This window comes from Sciurus carolinensis, chromosome 2, assembly GCF_902686445.1.
Source record: "Sciurus carolinensis chromosome 2, mSciCar1.2, whole genome shotgun sequence".
Taxonomy (NCBI): Eukaryota; Metazoa; Chordata; class Mammalia; order Rodentia; family Sciuridae; genus Sciurus; species Sciurus carolinensis.
In genome coordinates, this window is record NC_062214.1 from 124,607,701 (window position 1) to 124,633,482 (window position 25,782).

A 25,782-nucleotide genomic window follows, 5' to 3' on the forward strand; every position below is an offset into this window, starting at 1 on the left:
ATTCTATATTATATATGTTTAGTTATATATATAGATTATATATTATATAAATGTTTAGTTATTGAGTTGAGATTTATAACAGGTGTCCTTAAATCTTTAATGGCACAAGATGTGAGTGAGGAGTTAGATTTACTCTATGTGACTCAAGGAGGGTAGTGAGTATGAAGCAGAAGAAAGGGGCCTTGAATTATAGAAATGAGGTCACCTTGATTTGCCAGAACACTTTGCTCATGGTTAGTTTTAGGGGTCAGTTTCCTATCTGTTTTATCCTTATGGAAGACACAAGTAGCATTAGTTAGGCTTCCCTTGATTTTGTCTTATAAAAGTTTCAGAATATATTTAAAAAAATTAAAGTAGGTGAGAAAGGAAATTTTTTTCTTTGCAGAGGGAGATAATAATGGAAATGTACACAGCTGAAGTAGTTTATCAAAGTTTTGGGGAAAGAAAAAAAGTAGTGAAACTGAGAGAAAAATCAATGGTCAAGGCAACCCTCCACCCCAGGAGGGTTGGCTCATAGTCTAGGGGACATTCCAGGGAAGATATAAGAGAGTCATTGCATCTACAAATCTATAATGCATGTTGACAGCAGAAAAAAATTGCATCAAGAATAAACTTACATGTGGTTACATATTTTGAATCTGTAGTCTGATGTTTTGTGACACTATCTCCTCATTCTCTAAGGATTTTGGCAAAAAATAAGAAAATGTTTCTTAAAGCACTTCAAATTTCTCATTGCAATTCAAAACAATCTATTTTACAAACTCTCTGGAGTATTAATGACTCAATAACTTATGCCCCTGTTCTTATGCTGTTAAGATTTTTTTTATTGTAAACAAATGGGATACATGTTGTTGCTCTGTTTGTACATGGAGTAAAGGCGTACTATTTGTGTAATCATAAATTTACATAGGGTAATGTTGTTTGATTCATTCTGTTTTTTTCCCTTCCCCCCCACCCCTCCCACCCCTCTTTTCCCTCTGTACAGTCCTTCCTTCCTCCATTCTTGCCCCCCTTCCATCCCCCATTATGTGTCATCATCCACTTATTAGTGAGATCATTCGTCCTTTGGTTTTTTGAGATTGGCTTATCTCACTTAGCAATGACATTCTCCAATTTCATCCATTTGCCTGTAAATGCCATAATTTTATCATTCTTTATGGCTGGGTAATATTCCATTGTGTGTGTGTATATATATATATATATATATATATATATATATATATACACCACAGTTTCTTTATTCATTCATCAATTGAAGGACATCTAGGTTGGTTCCACAATCTGGCTATTGTGAATTGAGCTGCTATGAACATTGATGTGGCTGTATCTCTGTAGTTTGCTGATTTTAAGTCCTTTGGGTATAGGCCAAGGAGTGGGATAACTGGGTCAAATGGTAGTTCCATTCCAAGCTTTCTGAGGAATCTCCATACTGCTTTCCAGAGTGGCTGCACTAATTTGCAACCCCACCAGCAATGTATGAATGTACCTTTTTCCCCTGCCGTTAAGATTTGATCTTTACTTTTTATCACAAGCATCTTTACAGAAGGAAGATGCCATGGTTTGACCATTGGTACCGCCCATTCTCTGGGAATGCTGAGTCATGGGCAAGACCATGCTTGCAGGAGCAGTTTGAGGTAATAAGTATCTGAAGTATCCAGTGGTTCTGTCCACTTGACACTGATCTTTGTCTAAGTTTCATTTTATGAAGAGTATTTCTCTGTAATGAAAAAATCTTAAATGTGGATTGGACTGAAAAGAGAAGTATTGTTTCTTTGTTTGCGAGAGTGAATCATGGGGTTTCCTTGATTTCAAATATGTCAGGTCATCGTATCAACACCAACATCTGTTTCCAATCTATTAACAATGACTCAGTAGTGCGCACAAACATCAGTTTTGATCTTTATATACTTTCTTTAAATCTACTCTTGGATCTAGGATCGACTTTGACCTCTATTTAACCGGAGTACAGTAATTAGGGATGTGACCACAAGGTGGCAGTCTACTTCAGCAGGTGCGAAATAGGTAGGGTTCATTGCAGTGGATTCTGAATGAACTAGACTTAGGGGAGAAGCAGAGCCTTTTTCTTATTGGTTGGGTAGACAATAAGTGAAGCCATTATGATTGTTAGAGAAAAAAGGAGCAACTGGATAACAGTAGTAGCTCTCCTGGGTGGATTGCAAGTCTGAATTGATCTTAATTGTGAAGAACAATGAAGACATCTACTTTTGCTTTATTCATGTTCTTGTGGCTGCAACTAGACTGTGAGTTGAGGATTTGGGGGAAACAGTATATTAGCAGAGGTTTTTTAGACATTTGGGAAGAAGACTGGCTTTATGCAGGTTTTCCATACTCACTGAAGAAAAGGAAAATTCTGGATTAATGACACACTAATATTGTCTTTTTTTTTTCTTTTACTTTCTGCATAGGGGTGAGCCAAGGAGTGAAGGTGGAGCAGAGTCCTGCTATCCTGAATATCCAGGAGGGAGACAGCGCTGTTATCAACTGTACTTATTCAGACAGTGCTATGAACTATTTCCCTTGGTATAAGCAAGAAACTGGAAAAGCTCCCCAGATCATTATAGACATTCGTTCAACTAAGGAGATGAATCAAATCCAAAGATTCATTGTTGTGTTGAATAAGAGAGCCAAACACTTCTTCCTGAACATCACGGCCACCCAACCTGGAGACTCAGCTGTGTACTTCTGTGCAGCCAGTGCACAGTGCTTCCCAGACACCTGCAGCCTGTACTCAAACCTGCCACTGGGCTGAGCTGCTTCCTTGTATAGACTTTCCAGTATAACATTTGCTATTTTTTTTGAAAGTGGTAACTATCATATAGACATTAAAAGCACATAATAAGAAAGTTAGGTTCATTATTATGATCCAGAAAGAGAATATTTTGTTGGTTGATTATTGCTTAATAATTATTTTTTAATTTGCATTTTTGTGTACATTTAAAGTGTATAATATGGTGTTTTGATATGCATACACATACTGAAAATTGGCAGATGATTGAGGAGATGTATAGGGAAAGGAGCCTCCAACTCCATGTATCTGCGTATATAGGCAATCCTAAAGCTGTGCTTAAAGGATTCTTAAAGGGGATTAGAACTGTTTTGCCTTGAAATCCAGGTTTTAAAGATAGTCTACATTTGCTATTCAGACTCCTCTCTTTTAAGTAACCCCTTGTGATCAACATAATCCATATTGTTGGAAGGTTTTTGACTCTTCAGATATTGCATTCGTCATTTTTCTAATTATAAAATGTTACAGATCAAATATAAAATATGTAAAGTACAAAAGCATGAATTGATAATTCTATATCCAGATAATTTGTTTCTAACATTTGGTCAAAAGATATGAAGAAGTATGTATGTAGGATGAACAAGTCCGGATATATAATATACAATATAGGAATTATAATTCTTATTATACCATATTATATATTCATGTCAAAAGAATAGGTTTTAGTCATTCTTTTCAAACATACAAAAAACTTACTGTTCAACAGAAAAAATATGTAATTTGCTTTGCTATATAACCATTTCACTATGTATATACATCATATAACGTTCTGTTGTTAACCCAAATTATACATAACAGAATTTATTTTAAATAAACTTATTTATTTCCATTTATATATGTCTGTCTTTCTTGATAAAGTTCCACTTTGTAATGAAAGCTAAATTTATTCTTTCACATTTTATGTTATAGACATTGCTCCCTTATCTTTATTTCTGGTGTAGGTGAAAAATTTTATATGTTTGCTATATTTATTTTACATATTTAATATGTATATTTATACATTTATTACCAATGGTTTGCAGAGTTGAATTATAGCACAAGTGTGACTATTGCCTCAAGTGAAGCCTGTACCTAATCAAGTTATTATATTAGTAATTAGAACAAAATAGGATCAATAAGAAACATATAATGTTCTAACATTAAGGTGAGAAAATACTATTTAAATTATAAAAAGTTAAGGATTGCATAGGAGATATCACACTGAGTGTTTCCAATCAGCTAGAGAATTCTATTCTGACAGTCTCAGAGGCACCCTTTAGGTTATACTAGGGCATGTGTGTTTCCAGGATCCTGGGTCCGCCTTCATCTTCTGAGGACTAACTATCTGCTTAAGGACATTATCTGCAGAGTCTTAGTCAAGATCTTTAATGTGAATTACTTTTTAATTCTTGTCATTTAAGGACGAGTAATGTCATACTAGTTGTTAAATGCAACCAAGGATAAATTCCTTGTACATTATTTGCTCAACAGGTAGTAAATAGCACTGAATGAGGGCAATTCCATAGGTTCAGAGGCATCTTTCTCTGGATTATTTTCAGATCCTATGTCAGTGGGTTTAAGTGACATACAGGCTGATTAAATGAAATACCAGGAAAGGCAGCCTGCTGGCATGGTGATGAAAGAATGGACTATCCTGAGTTTATTTATCTAGTTAAATTGATAAAACAATACAACATGTATGGTTTGGGGGTTACATCTGCCTACTCGTGACCACTTCACAGGAAGAAAACATACAACTTTGTGTGGGGCGGCTGCGGGTAAGCAGGGCCATAAGAGCTTAGGAGAACAATGGACTACATAGGGCATGGGGGCTCAAGCGTGTCTGACACAGTTATTAATTTCAACTGATATTTGTTTTTTCGTTGTGGTACTGGGGGTGGAACAAAGGGCTCCACATATGTCAGTGCTCCACCACTGAACTGTATCCCTTGCATAAGGACTTTAGTCAGAAAGGCATGTTTAATTTAGCTGGATCATCAGCTCAAGCACCGCACTCCTCCCCCCAGCTTCTATGGTGTCTCTTATAGTGTGGGACTTTGTCTTCATGACAAAATTCCTTTGATTAGCATAAAGACATCAAGTATTTCAAGTATTTGATGTCTGTTTTCAATAATACCTGCCTGGTATCATTCTTAATCAATTTTTAAGATAAGACACAATTAATTAAAAAATTTGGCATGAGAGTGTCAATATCTTTTTTTTTGGACATGGAAGCTTTTTGAATAATGGAAATACAACTATGTGATTCCCTTGAATGAAAACTATAATGGATTTAAATGTTATGAGATGAATTTCATAATCTTATAAATTAGTCAACATCCTGGTAAAAAAACGTTGGGTGTTTAGAAAGCAGAATAGTTGTAATGGATGTGATGTCATCATATTTAATATGGATTTTGGTGCGATATTTGAATATGCTTCCACCAAACCAGACAAGGATAAAATTATTTTGAGAGAAGGAGCATAATTTTGGCTACTGTACAATGATACAGGTGATGGCCAGCATTGGGACTTTGTTGCTTATCATGTTGTTCAGTCAGGTTTCTAGGACATGTCCTTATCTTTAATGTGCACATTTAATAGGAGGATTTTTCACAATTTCTGATGCTATGATCAGCTGTCCTAGGGAGGTGTCTGAAGTAACTCAGGATAGGTTTCATGCAGATTTGGGCACACAGAATATGGGAACTTGCTGTGGTTCCTCAAAGGTCCTACTTAAGGTAAAAGGAAAAATAAGAATTCAAAGGTTTGATAACCTGTTGACCAAACTCTGGTATCTAATCTGGCCTTTATGAACAGAGCTGGGCAGGGAAAACTAAATTGAGAAAAGAAGGGGAACTTTATGACAGGTCTCACTGTCTGAAGACTTCCTTCCAAACATTTTAGCAAAGAAAGCCTATTATATGTTTTTCTGCTACTTGGTTCAAGATTGGCAACTGGACAGACACTGGAAGTGAGGGGGAATATTATTTTATCAGTAAGCAGGCGAAAAGAGCTGTAGTGACTAGTAAACACAACTCAGACTTCTGTTGATAAAATGATTGATTTTTATCTGAGAATAAAATACACCACACATAGGTGAGAGTATATATGATCATTGCATCTCACCCATCTTCCTAATCCATCACACACAATGTTTTAAGCAAGTACCACCGCCCGGTGCCATCACAAGTGTAATGACGGAGCTCAGCAGTTGGGGGAATCGTTTTCCTTCAGTATGCCCATGTTTGCTTTCAGGTTCAGTGGTTGTTAAATGAAGAGTTAAATTAAGAAGGAAGTCTTCGTTGGTGAGATCATCAGCCACACACACAGAAATGTGTGACAAGACACACGGGAACTGACTGTACCAGGGAGCCTCAGTTTCCTGTTCTGGTGCGGCAGCAGCTCAGAGCACAGTAGTTCCTTCTGCACCCTGTCAGGCTCTCCTCCTAGTGCCGAGCCCTAAAGTCAAAGAAGAAAAATTTCTTCTGAAGGAAGAATGTAAACATGGTGCTGCCCAGGCTACTGAAGCTTGTCATGGTGTCCATGTGGCTGGGTAGGGATGGTCCCTGTGGGAAGGGGCCTCCTCTGTGATCTCTGGACTGGGAGGCAGGGAAACTTAAAGGAACTTTGGGAAGGAGGGTTAGCAGGGATCAAAAATGCACCTTTTTGTTCCATCCAACTGTCCTTGAACTTTCTGATTCTGTCCTTTTTCCTTCAGGATCCAGTTTCGCCCAGAAGGTAGCTCAGGCCCAGCCAGCCATGTGGGTGCAGGAGAAGGAGGCTGTGAGCCTGCACTGCACCTATGACACCAGTGCCACAAGTTATGGTCTCCTCTGGTACAAGCAGCCCAGCAGTGGGGAGATGGTCTTCCTCATTCGCCAGGACTCTTACAGCAAGGAAAATGCCACACAAGGTCGCTACTCACTGAGTTTGCAGAAGGCAAGCAAATCCATCCAGCTTGTCATCACAGCCTCACAGCTGGAGGACTCAGCAGTGTATTTCTGTGCACTGAGAGATGACACAGAGGGAGGACTGTTGAAGGCCGTTGTACAAAAACCCAGGGTATGTCTGAGACACCCACCTGGTGTAGGGACCAAGGCAGGGAATGGCCACCCCAGAGAGGATGTGGCCAGGGCTGTGGCAGCTCATGTCTAGGGTTGGAGGGAAAACACTCTCTCTGAGGAAACCCTCTCTAGGTTCATAGACCACATCAGAGTTATTACTAACCAGTGCCATCCATGTTCCTGAATCTTTGGATTGAAGATTGACCCAGAATTTTTTGACACAAGATAGAAAAAGAAGAATAAGCATGATAAATAATGTTTGTTGAGGAATTGGTTAAGGAAGTTTAGAATCATGTGGCTGAAAAAAATCAATATAAATCTGTACAAATTGTTATGTATTCAGATCAATTTGTTTAATAAATATTTATTGAATAAATATTACCTTACTTTTTAAAAATAAAGAAGTCCTTGGAATAGCTCTCAACATTTTTTTAAATCATGCTTTAAAAATGCTATTTAATGAATTAGTTTGATTTAAGTTTATTTGTTGAGAGTAAATGGTACTCACATATATTTGCTTTCTTTTTCTTTTCTTTTTTTTCTTTTTTTGGTGGTGCTGAGGTTGGAACCCAGGGCCTCACACATATCAGGCAAATGCTCTATCAATGAGCCCCAGCACCAGCCCCTCATATTTATTTTCTGGAAGTTCCTAACATACAACATACCTAGTCCTCAGAGTTTGTTCTGTCTCAATGCCTCTAGCATGAAGAGCTCAACTTCCATACTGAACGTATCCCTGCCTTTCACTGTCATAGCCACAGATGATTGAAAATTACTGGCTCTAATGAGGAAATGTGGAGGATCTCACCCACAGAGAGGTGGGCTTCTTTGTACATAAATGGGCAACTTTTCTCCTTTTCACCATCTTTTTAATATGTTAAATTATTCATTTCCCTATAATGTTTCCATATTATTTATTTAGTTCCCTTTATCTTTTTGTTTTATTCTGTGGTAATATCAGAAATTAGTTTCATAGTTAATTCTATTACTTGTTACAGCAAATCATTCCTTAATAGCACCCTTTCAAGAGAATTTTGATAATTTTTGAACATTAGTTTTCAATATGAATGTAAAAAGTTATGTTCCATTTTCCATACATTCAACAACCTCCTTTAAAACAAAGGAAAAATAAATAGACAAAAATACTTTAAAAGCAGAAGGTTGGAATTATATTAATAGACTATGTCATATGAAATATTGTCTTATTTTTAATTCAAAAAGCTATTTTCTCAATTCATAAAGGACATTTTGTGTTATTCAATTATATTTGAACTTTCTCATATTTATCTTATGTTAAATTTATATAAATGTATCCCTATATATTCATTCTGTGTGTGTACACATTTCCAATTGAATTTTATGTATTAATTTTTGCTCATATTCCAAATATAAAGAAAGGTTATTTAAAAAAAATCACATTGGTTATGTAGCTAAGAATTTCTACCTTTACAGATTGCAGGGAATTCATACCACCTAAGCATTTAAATTTTTATTTTATGGAGCTAGATAGCCTAACTTTAATCCAATATCTTATAAAGAGAGAACAATAAAAACATTCACTCTTGAATATAGGCACAAGTTTTTAAATTAAGAAATTATAAATAAAAATAGAACAGTGAAGCTTGATTTTTATAAAAGGTCTTTACTTATTCATTTATTCAAAATGGTGACTGAGTGCCTCCCGTGTGACCAGCTTTGAGCTGACACTTATTCCATTTACAGCCTTGTTACTACTTGTTTCATCTGAGATGAAAGAGCTTAATTTCTCTACTACTGGTATACCTGACCTATACCAATCTTGTATCAGTCTTACCCATAAAATGATCAATCATTACTGACTCTTGGAGGGACACTGTGAAGGGACAAGAGAATGAGTTCTCTCTTTTCTCTGCCCTTGTCTTTCCCTTCATCTTTCCTCCAAAAACGTTCAATTCATCATGTGGAACATTTTGTGCTCCTCCAGTCCTGCTGTGCTCAATCAATGTCCCATAGTCCCCAATCTTCATTCTCTCTCGGTTCCTTCTCTCATTTCCTTGTATCCCATTTCCTTCTCTCTCATTTCCTTCTATCTCTAACCCCACTTTCTTATGCCCTAAGATTAGAACAGTAGTGATTGGTCCATAAGTGACCTTGCATTGTAATTTGCTCTCACTTTTGTGTTTGGAAAGCAGAGACGTGGGTAGAAATCTTAAAAGGATGTATCTTTTACAATTTAAAAAAAATTATCTTAAATTGTGGTAAAAAACACATAACATAAATTTGACCACTTTATACTGACATAAAAACAGACACATGGGCCATGGAATAAAATAAAAGACACAGAAAACCACATAATTACAGTAATCTGATGTTTGATAAAGGTTCCAAAATGATACATTGGAAAAAGCACAGCCTCCTAACCAAATGGTGCTGGGAAAACTGAATATCAATACATTGAAGAATGAAATTAGATCCTTATCTCTCATACAGCTCAAAAGTCAACTCAAATGGACCAAAAATCTAGTTTTAAGACCAGCAAGTTTTGCAACTAATACAAGAAAACAGAGGAAACACTTCAATATATAGGTACAGGCAATGATGTCCTGAATAGGGCTCCTATAGCTTAGGAAATAATAGCAAGAATTAGTAAATTGGATAGCATCGATTTAAAAAGCTTTGGCACAGCAAAGAAAGCAATTAGCATTGTGAATAAACAGCCTAAAAATGTGAGAAAATCTTTCCCAGCTACTCTTCCAAACAAAATTAATGTCCAGAATATATTTAAAAAACTCAAAAAACTCAACCCTAAAATAACAAGTAACCCATTCAACAAATGGGCAAATGAACTAAACAGACCCTTTTCAAAAGAAAAAGTACAATTGGTGTACAATTACATGAAAAAGTGTTCCATATATTTAGCTATCAGGGAGATGAAAATCGAAACTACACTGAGAATCCATCTCACTCCAAAAAGAATGGCAATTACTAGGTATGAAAATAACAATAAATGGTGGTGAGGATGTAGGGAAAAACTTATACACTAGTAGCAGAAATGAAATTAGTACAGTATGGAGTTTCCTCAAAAAACTGAAAGCAAGCCAGCTGTGGTGGCGCACACTTGTAATTCCAGCAGTCTGGGAGGCTGAGGCAGGAGGATTGAGTTCAAAGCCAGCCTCCGCAACTTAGCGAAGCCCTAAGTAACTCACTGAGACCCTGTCTCTAAATAAAATATAAAAAAGGGCTGGGGATGTGGCTCAGTGGTTAAGTGCCCCTGGGTTCAACCCTTGATACAAAAAAAAAAAAAAATGTGAAGAGATTCTTTGGGGCTGGGGATATAGCTCAGTTGGCAGAGTGCTTGCCTTGCATGCACAAGACCCTGGGTTCAATTCCCAGCACCACAAAAACTAAACAAAACAAACAAACAAACAAACAAAAAACAACTAAAAACAGAACTACTCCATTTTCCTACAATACCACTCCTTGGCACCTATCCAAAAGAATTACAATCAGAACACTTCAGAGATACACGCATACCCATGTTTATTGCAGGACAATTTGTAACAGTCAAATTATGGAACCACCCTAGGTATCCATCAACAGATGAATGGATGATGAAAAACTGGCATATATACATAAAGGAGTTATATTCACTCATAAAGAAGAATAAAATTTTGTTATTTGCAGGAAAATGGATGGAACATCATGGTAAATAAAGTAAGCCAGACTAAAAAAAAAAAAATCGAGAAGTTTATGTTTTCTTTGTTATGTGGAAACTAGTGGAAAAAGAGGGAGAGAGGGAAAAAAAGACTTCATCAAAGTAGAAGGGAGACCAATAGGGTAGAGGAAGGAGATGTGGGGAAGGAAGACAGCAGAGTAAGGGGAGGTATTGGGCAGTGAAATTAATCAAATTGTGTTACATACAAGTACAAATATACCACAGTGAAACTCACCGTTCTGTATAATTAAGATGCACCAACTTAAAAAAATGAGCACCTTAATGATTTTAAGTGTACTGTTCAGTTGGGTTAATTATATTCACAGGGTTGTGCAGCCGTCATCTCTAGAACTGTTTTTATTCTGTGAAGCTGAACTCTGTGCTGTACTATTTTTTAACATTTCAACATCATCCCAACTTGTTTGATGTCTCCTCATATATCAAAATAGAAACTTGTAACTAATTTTCCAGAATTTCTTTCTAGCATGGTTCTGAGTCAGGAACTGAAAATGGGATCTGGAAGGCAAAGGAAAGGGAGAAGAGACACTGAATCACTGTAATATCTGGGCCTGTATTATGTACTTAACTATGTATCTGAGAAGCTATTCCAGGTTGACTCTGGACTTGGGAGATCCTTTTTATGAATCTGTGGAGAAAGAACTCCAGGCAACAGACTGGGCTAAGCCTCCATCCTCGTGCGAAGCCCGTGAGGCCAGACCTCCATTGGAGTGTAGCCTCAGCACCTGCCTGACTTGCATACCTGGGTTCCTTTTCTTGAAGCCAGTGAAACAGTGGGGAATAAGACATTGATCTCAGATCATTCTATAAGAATGTCATATTTCTCACTGTTCAATGCTTTGAAATTGAGGAATATTTGAGTATTGTTTAGTGTGCTCCCCACCCTAAAAAGTTTTTATTGCAAGATAATATCTCTAAAAACGGATATAATTGTTTATTTATTTATTATAAAAGGTTTACTTTATATTACTGTTCATAAGAATATATAGTAAGTTATCATGTTATAAAAATATATGATAAAATCTTGTGTGTGTGTGTGTGTCTGTGTGGTGCTAGGGATTGAATCTCCTGCCATGCTAGGCAAGTACTCTACCACTGAGCTGCATCGCCAGCCCTATAATAAAATCTTGTAAGAAACTGAATGAAATGAAGCTTGACAACTCCTTTAAGAGACCAGAATAAAACTGCAGGGGCTGGCTAAGTTCCACTAATTTCTTTTCATTTTCTTTGATTTTTTCCCCTGATCTTCAGTTACCCTTTCTGTAGTTTGCTTTTTCAATTCCTTCGTTTTCCTAGTTTGTAGTTTGCTTAGGTCTTGTTTCTGCATATGAATCCTTCCATAAGTTATACCAAAAATATCATGGGAGATATTTTTCTTCTTCTTTGGCTTGAGGGCTTTTGGTATTTTCATAGATAATTTATAAAGGTCATCTGATGCCAGGTGTGTCCTCCCCACAACCAGATCCAATGAAGGTCCCATCTCTTCCAATTCAATCCATGGTGTTCTGCAATCAGATTTCTTCAACAGCAACTTATAGCTTCGAAAGTAAATCTTCCCATTCAGTGCAGTGAAATGCAGAACATACTCTAATCCAGCCAGGTGAATATTTGATACTGTGGGACCTCTGAAAAAGTCAGTAAGAAGATTTTTTTTCTTCTATTGTCTTCAGTTGCATCAAAAGCATCACCAGCAAATGTTAACTTGGGTTTTATTCCCTTGGGACATTTACTATTCTTAATATTTTTGAGACACACAAACTTCTCAATACCTAATTCAATCACATCCAGCACATGGTAGTCATACATGTGACCTATTACTAGATTATTTCACCACTTCTTGTTATGGGAGCCAAACATGAATAAAGAACAATCTGACTTCTTTGAAAAGAATTCCAGTGATGATCCTCAAGTGGTCTTGTAATATTTTTCTTTTATATAGAACGCCATATCGGTTTTTCAGTGTATACACACCTTTAAGTACTTGTGTCACTGTTGCATTTGCATTTCCCCCTTTAACCAGCATGGCATTTTTAATATTTTCACTGGTTCTCTCTTCTCAAGGAATCTCTTGGTCCTTTTCGTTTTGGGTTTTATAACTCGATCCGAGGTGTCTACGACTACTGCAGCCCCAAACTCTGATATAATTTTAAGTCAGAGAAATTTTGGTCTTTCTAGTAGTAGTGACCCCTCAAACAAAAGCCACGTATTCATTATTTTTGTTTCACTTAATACATATTAATTATGCACCTAGAAAATATTAGTTACTGTTCTACTTGTCAGGTACAGTGCTGAAAAACACAGAATCTCTGAATAATGCCTTGAATTCTTATTACTTCCTATGATTCCAACCTAAAACACTCACTTTCATGACATTTGAATGAATTGTACGTTGGCCCACAAAGATGCATGAGAATATAAAGGTCTGTATTAAAATGCCCAAGATAACTGCTATATTATCTGCTACAAAGACACTCTATGATGTTCAACTAAAGCATTTACATCAGGTAGAGTTCAAAAAACAAAAAAGAACAAAAAGACCTTAGAAATTATGATAGTTATCCCCTAGATTTACAAAGGCCACCTGAAGACTAATATGGGCTTAATAATGAGGTCAGAGATGAGGACACAGTTTTGACTTCTGGAAGGAGTCCAGGAAATCATTCTCCCCAGTTCAGTCCCTGCCCACCAGGGAGTGCAGCTCCCTAACACTAGCTCACTTCCTGTGTGAACTGCAGCTTTAGGCTCATCATTTCACTATGACTTCAACATTCTTCATGTTAAGAATCAAGAACATTATTTAGTCGACACTCTAAAGATGAACGCTTTTCTGGGCTTAGTGGCAGTGATGCTCTTGACATTTGGTGAGTAAAATCTTTCTTTTTAAAATTATGTAAACAAGTCTTTAACCATGAATTTATCTGAGAGTTTTATCACCAAGGTGACACAGATCTTTTTTCTTTTCCCCCTTAGGAAGGACCTATGGAGAATCAGTGACCCAGACGGAAGGTCAAGTGACCATGTCAGAAGGGGCTTTCCTGACTATAAACTGCACTTATTCGGCCGCTGGGTACCCTAACCTGTTCTGGTATGTTCAATACCCTGGAGAAGGTCCACAGCTCCTACTGAAAGCCATGAAGGCCAATGATAAGGTCAGCAACAAAGGTTTTGAAGCCACATACAAGAAAGAAGCCACTTCCTTCCACTTGGAGAAAGCCTCCGTCCAAGAGTCAGACTCGGCTGTGTACTACTGTGCTCTGAATGACACAGTGGCAGAAACTGCAGGGGGAGCTGAGCGCAAACTCTGAGCAGCAACCAGAGACCTGGCTGCTGAGTGTCTGCCTCTGGAATCCACTATGGTTTCAGCAGTCTGTGATGTGTGCTGCTCAGTTTCTCAGAACAGACCAATAAGAAGTGAACATCCCCCAACTCAGCTCTTCATTCATGGAAGTGACAACAGAGACTGGCAGTGATTGTTCCTTACACAGACTCAGAGTAATTTCAAGGTAAATCATGTAAACAAGAAGGTGGTCTGTGTACTCATCCTTGCAGACCAAGTCCAGTTCTACATCCTTTCCCCCCACAAAGTTGGAAAATAATTTTATTTGGGGCAAATAACGTCTACAATATCAGTGGGTGATGTGGAGTCCTTGAAGCACGGCAGTTAAGGTGTCACAAAGATGCCTAGGATTTGGGAAACGTGGCTCCCATGTGGCCTTCATTCTGACATTGCTCTGAACCTTGTCTTCCTTGAACTTCCATCTGTACAGCCACCACACCTTGTTCCAAGTCACCAGGTGTCTTATATTCTTAGAGAGGTAAATGTGCCCGAGAGTGGAATCTGCAAAATATTCCTAACAGAGTGATAGGAAGGCAACAGTCCAAAAGAAAGAAAGAAAGGAAGGAAAAAACCAGGAAACAGAAAACAAAAATACAGGATTCCTACCAGAGAAAGAAGGGAGGAGAAGGAAGGAGGAGAAGCACAACCTCACACAAAACAACCATATGGCAAGAGAAAGCAGCTTTCATCACGCAGAGGAGGGGAGTCATTGGTAAATCAGGCTGGTGTTCAGAAGAAAGGGAGGGAAGAGAAGCATGATTGAAGCATGTCTAAGGGCAGAGTAGTCTGGGTCGGTTACCTGGATCTGCTGGTTTTCTAACAAGGCCTGCATGGGTCTAGTTGGCAGGGACAGTGGAAGTCTGCGTATATTTTTATAACACTGTGAAAACCAATTAAAACGCAGTAAAGAAACTGAAAAGGGCATACTCTCATAAAATATAGAAGAGATAATGGCAGTGATATCTATGAAATTCTTGAGGGTGAGAAATATATGGAGAAATGAAAGCTTCTGGGGCAGACCAGGAAAAGATGAAACCTGGGCCTAGAGAAGCCTGGGACCTCACGGGAGGTTTTAGGAATCAGAATCACCAGTTACCCTCTCACCCTTGAATCGCTGGGGAAGATGTGCTCTCTCTCTCTCTCTCTCTCTCTCTCTCTCTCTCTCTCTCTCTCTCTCTCTCTCTGTGTGTGTGTGTTGAGGGTCTTTGGAAAGGAGACGATGAAGGACCTTGTAAGAAATATAAAAGTAACAGACCACCCACATTGTCCACCACACCTGCAAAGTAAACAGTGATCGACTCCCAGAAAATTGGAAATACCTGATGAAGTGAGGAATGGCACATTAAAAAGTAAGCAAAACAAAAATCAAAATAAATGAATAGAATAGTTGATTACTCAACATGGGGATATAAGACACCACTGCCGCTGCAGACCCCACTGCTGTGGCCCAGGGGTCTTTTCTGGGGCAGGGCGCAGCTGCCCCTGAGGTCTTTGCTGTAGACACCTGGAGGGGTTTTCTCCTGACGTTGCTGCTGCCCACGCTGCTGCCAGCGGATGCCCGGGAGTCTTTTCTCCCGGTGCTACTGTCCCAGGCGCTGCTGCCATTGTCCGGAGGTTTTCTCTCGGGGCACAGCTACCCCTGCCGCAGCTGCTGCAGGTTCCTGGAGGTGTTTTCTCGGGGTGCCCCTGCTACTGTTGAGGCCGTTGCAGACACCTGGAGGTCTGCTGCCCTCCATGCTGCCTGGAATGCCTGGGAGTCTTTTCTCCGGGCTTGGCTGCCGTCTACACTGCTGTTGCCAAAGCCCCTGCTGCTCCCTGGAGGTCAATGGAGGGCTTCTCGCTGGGTGCCACTGCAGCTGCAGCCACAAACACCGCTGCCGCCACTGCTGTTGCTGACCACCTGCTGCCACCCATCCCCACTACTACTGCTTCTACCACCACCAGAGGTCTGCTGCCAGGGAGACTCCAGGTTTGGTAGCACGTGTCCTCATCCGTTTTGAGACACCAGCCAGAGCCTGGGGTGTGGGGTGCCAGCGGGTTTGCTGCCACCACCATCTTGGGGCACAGCCACCCTTATCTGGGGATGCCAGCCAGGACCTGGAGGTTCAGTGTACAGGTAACTGCAGGTTTGGCTGCACCTTGAGTCTTCCTCCTGGAAGTGCTGTTGCCAAAATCTAGATACTATTTCTCAGGGTTGGTCATCCCCGGTGGTCTCTCTCCAAATTCCAGTGGCACTGATATCTTGGGACTGCAACGTGGCTGAACCCAGGACATCTGAGGCCCAGAATGGTGGGATAGTGACTGAATCTGCTGGGGCTGGTCTAGGCCAGGCAGTCTTGTGGGAAGTCAGAGACAGGGCTGAGAAGGTTTTGGATGCTGGCAGAGACAGTTGTTCAGTTTTCCACTGCGATTTATTTTATTTTTTCTTCTCTGTAATCTCTCTCCACCATATTTGGAACAGGGTGTTTTTTGTTCATCAGTTTGTTGAGGATGGTGATATATGCATGGTGTTTTGCAGTTCTGCTGTGTATCCTTATATTTTTATTTTTTTCTCTTTATATGTATTCTTCCTTTTGCTTGTCTGTTTTCCTGGATTCCCTTTCTAACTTTTCTCCACCTGACAGCCAATCTCTGTTGGTTCCTCTTCCACTTTTCCTGTAAAGTTTTGCTTCTGGCTTCTCTCTTTCTCCCTCATGAACATCATGTCCTGCGCTATTTATGTTCTCTCTTTGTTCACTATTTGAGTTTGTAAGTCCTTCTGGCAAGTTTTCTGTTTATGTTGTGGACAGTGATTGAACTCATTATTGCTGTTTATAGAAAGAGGGAAGTGGACACCTTGGTGGGAGCTTTTAGATTTGAGACTGTGTATTATTTGCACTGGGTACTGTTGATGTTAGTCTCCCTCTTAAAGGTAGGATACTGGAAATCTTCAGGAACAATAGAGGTCTACAGGGTAGAATCAGTACTGCCTCAGATCCATACAACTAGATGGGAAAACACAAGCAACATGAAAAAACCAGGGAACAAAGTGTCCCCCCAAAATCAAGATGCCCCAATAAGAGAATCCACTGAAAACACAGTAGAAGAAATGTCCAAGAAAGAGTTTAGAATGTATATAGTTAAACTGATCTGTTAAGTAAAGGGTAGTATAAAGAGTGAAATAAAAAAGAAAATACAGGAAGTAAAAGATTACTTCTTTAAGAATTAGAGATTGTGAAGAAAAACCAAGCAGGAATCCTTGAAATGAAGGAATCAATTAAACTAAATTATAAATTCAATGGAAAGCATCATCAACAGACTAGATCATTTGGAAGACAGAACATCAGGCAATGAAGACAAAATATTTGCTATTAAAAATGTGTACAGCTTTCTGCACAGAACCAGCTCCAAGTCCCGGAGCCAGCATGGGGAGCTCCAAACCACAAGCAGCTTCAGGGACCAGGACAGGGCAGCCAGGGACTTCCCCAAGCAGCCCGGCCCCCTCCAGTGGGAGGCACCTTTCAAGGCTAGCTTCTCGGAGCAGACCGCCCAGTGAGAGCCTTTCTACACAGAGCCAGCCACAAGTCCCTGAGCCAACGGAGAGCTCCGACCTGCAGGCAGCCTCTGGGATCACGGCAGGGCAGTCAGAGACTTCTCCAGGCGACCCTGCCCCCTTCAGTCACAGGTTCTTACCACAGGGCGATCCAAGATGGTGGACTAGAGGGTGACTGCATCTCCAGTCGCTCCAGAACCCAGGATTCAAGAAGGGGAGGCATTGAGATACTCGGACTAAAATAGAGCCACGGGGTGAGTCTCCCCCACTGGGTGAAGCTTGGCATGGGCAGCAGGCACGGATGGGGCAGCATATCAGAGTAGGGCAGGGCAGCTAGAGTCTTCCCAGGTAGTTCTGTGCACTCCGGCGGTGGGCTCCTCCCACACGGCCAGCTTCTCGGAGCAGGCCCCCCAGTGAGAGCCTTCCCGCACAGAGCCAGCTCCAAGCCCTGGAACCAGTAGCGAGCTAGGGGCAGCTTTCTTCGGAAGAACTGCATTATCAAGTTCCTCCAAGACTTCAGGCTACTGAAGGCTGGGAGGTGATACACTGGAAATCTACAGGGACACTATAAGCCAACAGAGGAAATCTGCAATATCTCAGAGTCCCACTGACATCTGACCAATATGAGAAAACAAGAGAAGAAAATGTCCCAAACAAACCTAGATACTATATCAATAAACCCAATGACAGCACAGCAGAAGAAATGTCAGAAAGGGAGTTCAGAATGTACATAATTAAAACAATCAGGGAAGCAAATGAGGAGATGAAAGGGCAAATGCAGGCATTGAATGATGAGATGAAAGAGCAAATGCAGGCATTAAATGATCGCACCAATCAACAGTTAAAAGAGCAAATATGGGAAGCAAGAGATAATTTCAATAAAGAGTTAGAGATACTGAAAAAAATAAAACAAATAAACAGAATTGCATGAAATGAAGGAGACAATAAACCAAGTTAAATACTCCATAGAAAGCATAACCAATAGGATAGAACACCTGGAAGACAGAACCTCAGACATTGAAGACAAAATATTTAATCTTGAAAACAAAGTTGACCAAACAGAGAAGATGGTAAGAAATCATGAATAGAATCTACAAGAATTATGGGATATCATGAAAAGGCCAAATTTGAGAATTATTGGGATTGGGGAAGGCTTAGAGAAACAAACCAAAGGAATGAGCAATCTATTCAATGAAATAATATCAGAAAATTTCCCAAATCTGAAAAATGAAATGGAAAACCAAATACAAGAGGCTTATAGGACTTCAAATGTACAAAATTACAACAAACCCACACCAAGGCACATTATTATGAAAATACCTAACATACAAAATAAAGACAGAATTTTAAAGGCCGTGAGAGAAAAGAATCAAATTACATACAGCGGGAAACCAATAAGAATATCAGCAGATTTTTCAATCCAGACCCTAAAAGCTATAAGGGCCTGGAACAACATTAACCAAGCCCTGAAAGAAAATGGATGCCAACCAAGAATCTTATACCCAGCAAATCTTACTTTAAGATCCTTCCATGATAAACAAAAGCTAAAGGAATTTACAAAAAGAAAGCCAGCATTACAGAACATTCTCAGCAAAATATTCCATGAGGAAGAGATGAAAAACAACGATGCAAATCAGCAACGGGAGGAATGAGCCTAAAGGAATAGCCAAATAAAGGAGAAACCAAATCATGTCAAAAACCAAAAATGAGAGCTGGTTTCAAGATGGCGGCCTAGAGGGCGGCTGCATTTCATGTTGCTCCAGGATGCAGGATTCAAAAGAGGAGATAGTGAGAGACTTGGGACCAGCTCAAGGCCGTCGGGTGAGTCTCTCCCGTTGGGGAGGCGTCCCGGATGGGGCGGTAGCCCCGGAACGCAGGGAACTTTGTGAAGTAGAGTTGCTCGGTGATACACCCCTCCCCCCACTGGAGCAGTAAACACAGACAACTGGGATCATCGTAGAGGAGGCGGCTCAGCACAGCGCTTGGTCTCGGAGAAACCACTGGGGCTCCGGGCGGCTGCCTGAGGAGGAGCTGCGTGGTGAGCTGTTTGGATGCAGAAAGACCGCTTCTGAACACCGGGGGGCTGCCCAGAGGAAGAGGAGAAGTGCGGCGGGTCGCTTGGTCCAAGAGTGACTGCATCAGAGCCACAGGCGGTTGCCAGAGGAGGAACTGTGTGGCGAGCTGTTTGGACTCAGAACGACCGCTTCCGAAAACCGGGGGGTTACCCGGAGGAAGAGGAGAAGCGCGGTGGGTTGCTTGGTCTAGGAGTGACTGCATCAGAGCCCCAGGCGGTTGCCAGAGGAGGAGGCGAGTGGTGAGTTGATTGTACTCAAAGCGACCGCTCCTGAACACCGGTGGCCTGCCTAGAGGAGGAGCGCAGTGGGTCGCTTGGTCTCGGAGCCACCACTCCTGAACACCCGGGGGGCTACACCGAGGAGGAGGAGGAGGAACAGGGTGGGTCACTTGGGCTTGGAGTGACTGCCTAGGGCTACGGGCGGTTGGCGGGAGGAGGAGACGCGAAGTGAGTTGCTTGGGCTCCTAGTGACTGCGTCGGAAACCGGGCCGCTGTCCGGAGGAGGAGGTGTGTGGCGGGTCTCTGGGTATCGGAGCTATTGTATGGGGCTCCAGGTGGTGGCTCAGAGGAGGGGCCGCATAGCTAGGCGATTAGGTGCAGAGCAGGATCCCAGGAGCTAGGTGGCTTCTTGCTGGAAGAGCCACACAGAGACACGCCTAGGGGCGGAGCGAAGTTTCCAGGGCTGCGGGCAGATTCTCTGGGAGAGGCAGCCTAAGGAGACTCGCCTGCGAAGGGTGAGGCTCCCAGGCCCAGGAGGTAGGTCCGGGCCCCTGGGAACGTTGCAGAGGAAGACAGCCCAGCCCAGGCGGTAGTTGTAGATTGAGGGGAACCTCTAGGAGGGCAACTGACCAGCGAGACGTCCCCACCGAGTGAGTCTTCCCTGCCAGGAGAGGTTTTCTCACAGGGACGGTAAAACCAGAGACACAGGCACAAACAGGCCTTGCCTCAGCCCACAGCCTAGTTCCCCGTTGGATGACCATTGGTCAACAAGTGGAGGCACCTCTGCCCACTAGCAGGGAATATATGCCACCTGAGGGTCACCACCCCTAGAGAGGCAGCTTCTTCATGGAGCTCCGCATTATCAACTTCCTCCAAGACTTCTGGCTACTGAAGGATAAGAGGGGATATACTAGCAATCTTCAGGGACATTATAAGTCGATAGAGGAAATCTGCAATATCTTAATGACCCACTGATTCCTGAACAATATGAGAAAACAAGGGAAGAAAATGCCCCAAACAAATCTAGATGTTACATCAATAGAATCCAACGACAGCATGGCAGAAGAAATGACAGAAAGGGAGTTCAGAATGTACATAATTAAAATGATCAGAGAAGCAAAGGATGAGATGAAAGAGCAAATGCAGGCATTGAATGATGAGATGAAAGAGCAAATGCAGGCATTGAATGATAGCACCAATTGACAGTTAACAGAGCAAATTCAGGAAGCAAAAGATCATTTCAATTAAGAGTTAGAGACATTGAAAACAAACCAAACAGAAATCCTTGAAATGAAGGAAACAATAAACCAAATTAAGAACTCCATAGAAAGCATAACCAATAGGAGAGAACACCTGGAAGACAGAACTTCAGACATTGAAGACAAAATATTTAACCTCGAAAACAAAGTTGAACAAACAGAGAAGATGGTAAGAAATCATGAACAGAATCTGCAAGAACTATAGGATATCATGAAAAGGCCAAATTTGAGAATTATTGGGATTGAGGAAGGCTTAGAGAAACAAATCAAAGGAATGAACAATCTATTCGATGAAATAATATCAGAAAATTTCCCAAATCTGAAGAATGAAATGGAAAATCAAGTCCAAGAGGCTTATAGGACTCCAAATACACAAAATTACAACAGACCCACACCAAGGCACATTATAATGAAAATACCGAACATACAAAATAAAGACAGAATTTTAAAGGCTGTGAGAGAAAAGAACCAAATTACATTCAGGGGGAAACCAATACGGATATCAGCAGATTTTTCAATCCAGACCCTAAAAGCTAGAAGGGCCTGGAACAACATTTTTCAAGCTCTGAAAGAAAATGGATGCCAACCAAGAAGCTTATACCCAGCAAAACTAACCCTCAAATTTGACGATGAAATAAAATCTTTCCATGATAAACAAAAGCTAAAAGAATTTACAAAAAGAAAGCCAGCATTACAGAACATTCTCAGCAAAATATTTCATGAGGAAGAGATAAAAAACAAAGAAGCAAATCAGCAAAGGGAGGAAATATCCTAAAGGAACTGTCAAATAAAGGAGGAACCAAGATGTGTCAAAAAATAAATAAATAAATAAATAAAATTTTAAATATGAACCAAATGACCGGGAATACAAATCATATCTCAATAATAACCCTGAATGTTAATGGCCTGAATTCATCAATCAAAAGACATAGACTGGCAGATCCAACAATATGTTGCCTGCAAGAGACTCACCTCATAGAAAGAGATACCCATAGACTAAAGGTGAAAGGATGGGGAAAAACATACCATGCACATGGGCTCAGCAAAAAAGCTGGAGTATCCATCCTCATTTCAGATAATGTGGACTTCAAGCCAATGTTAGTCAGAAGGGATAAAGAAGGACATTTCATACTGCTTAAGGGAAGCATAAATCAGCAATATATAACAATCATAAACATCTATGCCCCAAACAGTGGCTCATCCATGTATGTTAAACAAATCCTTCTCAATTTTAGAAACCAAATAGACCATAACACAATAATACTAGGTGATTTTAACATGCCTCTTTCACCACTGGACAGATCTTCCAAACAAAAATTGAACAGAGAAACCATAGATCTCAATAACACAATCAATAATTTAGACTTAACAGACATTTATAGAATATACCATCCAACCAAGAGCGAATACACTTTCTTCTCAGCAGCACATGGATCCTTCTCTAAAATAGACCATGTATTATGCCACAAAGCTAATGTCAGCAAATACAAGAAGATAGAGACACTACCTTGTATTCTATCAGATCATAATGGATTGAAGTTACAAATTAATGAAAGAGTAAAAAACAGAAACTACTCCAACACCTGGAGATTAAACAATATGCTATTATATGATGAATGGATAACAGAAGATATTAGGAAGGAAATTAAAAAATTCTTAGAGGTAAACGAGAACAAAGAAACATCATATCAAAATCTCTGGGACACTATGAAAGCAGTACTTAAAGCAAGATTTATTTCATGGGGTGCATTCAACAAAAGAAGTAGAAATCAACAAATAAACGACTTAACACTACAGCTCAAAGCCCTGGAAAAAGAAGAGCAGACTAACACTAAAAGTAGTAGAAGACAGGAAATAGTTAAAATCAGAGCTGAAATCAATGAAATTGAAACAAAAGAAACAATGGGAAAAATTAACAAAATAAATAGTTGGTTCTTTGAAAAAATAAACAAAATTGATAAACCCTTAGCCACACTAACAAAGAGAAAGAGGGAGAAAACTCAAATTACTAAAATTCGGAATGAACAAGGAAATATCACAACAGACATGACTGAAATACAAAACATAATTAGAAGCTATTTTGAAAATCTATATTCCAACAAAACAGAAAACCTCGAAGACATCAACAAGTTTATAGAGACATATGAATTACCTAAACTAAACGAGGAGGACATACACAACTTAAATAAATCAATTTCAAGTAATGAAATAGGAGAGTTCATCAAAAGCCTACCAACAAAGAAAAGTCCGGGACCAGAAGGGTTCTCAGCCCAGTTCTACAAAACCTTTAAAGAAGAGCTCATTCCAATACTTCTCAAAGTATTCCATAAAATAGAAGAGGAGGGAACCCTCCCAAACTCATTCTATGAAGCCAATATTACCCTGATACCTAAACCAGACAGAGACACATCGAGGAAAGAAAATTTCAGACCAATATCCTTAATGAACATCGATGCAAAAATTCTCAACAAAATTTTAGCAAATCTCATACAAAAACATATTAAAAAGCTAGTGCACCATGATCAAGTGGGTTTCATCCCAGGGCTGCAAGGTTGGTTCAACATCAGGAAATCAATAAATGTCATTCACCATATCAATAGACTTAAAGTCAAGAATCACATGATTATTTTGATAGATGCAGAAAAAGCATTTGATAAAATACAGCACCCCTTCATGCTCAAAACACTAGGAAAAATAGGGATAGTGGGAACATTCCTTAACATTGTAAAGGCCATCTATGCTAAGCCCATGGCTAATATCATTCTAAATGGTGAAAAACTGAAAGCATTCCCCCTAAAAACTGGAACAAGGCAGGGATGCCCTCTTTCACCACTTCTATTCAATATCGTCCTTGAAACTCTAGCCAGAGCAATTAGACAGACCAAAGAAATTAAAGGGATACAAATAGGAAAAGAAGAACTCAAACTATCCCTATTTGCTGATGATATGATTATATACTTAGAGGAACCAGGAAATTCCACCAGAAAACTTTTAGATCTCATAAGTGAATTCAGTAAAGTAGCGGGATATAAGATGAATGCACATAAATCTAATGCATTTTTATACATAAGTGATGAATCTTTGGAAAGAATAATTAGGAAAACTACCCCATTCACAATAGCCTCGAAAAAAATAAAATACTTGGGAATCAATCTCACAAAAGAGGTGAAAGACCTCTACAGTGAGAACTACAGAACACTAAAGAAAGAAATTAAAGAAAACCTTAGAAGATGGAAAGATCTCCCATGTTCTTGGATAGGCAGAATTAATATTGTCAAAATGGCCATACTACCCAAAGCGCTATACAGATTCAATGCAATTCCAATTAAAATCCCAATGACGTACCTTACAGAAATAGAGCAAGCAATCATGAAATTCATCTGGAAGAATAAGAAAAGCAGAGTACCTAAAGCAATCCTTTGTAGAAAGAGTGAAGCAGTGGGTATCGCAATACCAGAACTTCAACTCTACTACAAAGCAATAGTAACAAAAACGGCATGGTATTGATACCAAAATAGAAAGTAGATCAATGGTACAGAATAGAGGACATGGATACAAACCCAAATAAATACAATTTTCTCATACTAGAAAAGGGGGCCAAAAATATGCAATGGAGAAAAGATAGCCTCTTCAACAAATGGTGCTGGGAAAACTGGAAAACCATATGCAACAGAATGAAATTAAACCCCTATCTCTCACCCCACACAAAACTCAACTCACAATGGATCAAGGACCTTGGAATCAGACCAGAGACCCTGCATCTTATAGAAGAAAAAGTAGGTCCAAACCTTCAACTTGTTGGCTTAGTATCAGACTTCCTTAATAGGACTCCTATAGCACAAGAAATAAAAGCAAGAATCAATATCTGGGATAGATTCAAACTAAAAAGATTTCTTTTCTCTCAGCAAAGGAAACTATCAGTAATGTGAAGAGAGAGCCTACAGAGTGGGAGAATATCTTTGCCACTTAAACTTCAGATAGAAGCTAATTTCCAGAATCTACAAAGAACTCAAAAAACTCTACACCAAGAATACAAATAATCCAATCAACAAATGGGCTAAGGAAATGAACAGACACTTCACAGGAGAAGATCTACAAGAAGTCAACAGATAAATGAAAAAAATGTTCAACATCTCTAGTAATAAAAGAAATGCAAATCAAAACTACCCTACGATTTCATCTCACCCCAATTAGAATGGCTATTATCAAGAACACAAGCAACAATAGGTGTTGGTGAGGATGTGGGGAAAAAGGTACACTCATACATTGCTGGTGGGGTTGCAAATTAGTGCAAAAAAAATTCCACCAAAAAATTCCACCAAAAACTTCTAAAACTCATAAGTGAATTTGGCAAAATAGCAGGTTATAAAATCAATACACATAAATTCAATGTATTCTTATATGGTAAATGTATACAATGGAATATTACTCAGCTTTAAAGTAGAATGGAAGTATGGCATTTGCTGGTAAATGGATGGATTTGGAGAATCATGCTAAGCAAAATAAGCCAAACCCAAAAACCAAAGGCAGAATATTTTCTCTGATATGCAGATGCTAGTTCACAATAAGGGGGGCAGATAGGGAAAAATAGAGTTACTTTATATTAAGTAGTGGGGAGTGAATGGAGGAGAAGGGGTATGGGAGTAGGAATGATAGTAGAGTAAATCAGACATTATTATCTCATGTACATATATGACTGCATGACTGATGTGATCCTACAAAACGTACAATCAGAAAAATGAGAAATTACATTCCATTTGTGTATGATCTATCAAAATGTATAAATGCATTCTATTG

General features: G+C 39.6%; 1 pseudogene and 3 gene segments (V, D, J or C); 3 read left to right on the forward strand and 1 right to left on the reverse strand.

Moving 5' to 3' along the window:
* The first annotated feature begins 2,118 nt into the window (after nucleotides 1–2,118).
* Nucleotides 2,119–2,770, forward strand: LOC124976527 (T cell receptor alpha variable 13-1-like). The segment is given in 2 exon segments: nucleotides 2,119–2,261; nucleotides 2,427–2,770. Coding segments are annotated over 2 exon segments (396 nt in total).
* A 3,455-nt stretch (nucleotides 2,771–6,225) lies between these two features.
* Nucleotides 6,226–7,143, forward strand: LOC124977020 (T cell receptor alpha variable 14/delta variable 4-like). The segment is given in 2 exon segments: nucleotides 6,226–6,341; nucleotides 6,507–7,143. Coding segments are annotated over 2 exon segments (486 nt in total).
* Nucleotides 7,144–11,771: 4,628 nt separating this feature from the next.
* On the reverse strand, nucleotides 11,772–12,673 carry LOC124970950 (ribosome production factor 2 homolog; annotated as a pseudogene).
* A 651-nt stretch (nucleotides 12,674–13,324) lies between these two features.
* On the forward strand, nucleotides 13,325–13,869 carry LOC124976528 (T cell receptor alpha variable 9-2-like). The segment is given in 2 exon segments: nucleotides 13,325–13,425; nucleotides 13,535–13,869. Coding segments are annotated over 2 exon segments (381 nt in total).
* The last annotated feature ends 11,913 nt before the right edge of the window (nucleotides 13,870–25,782 follow it).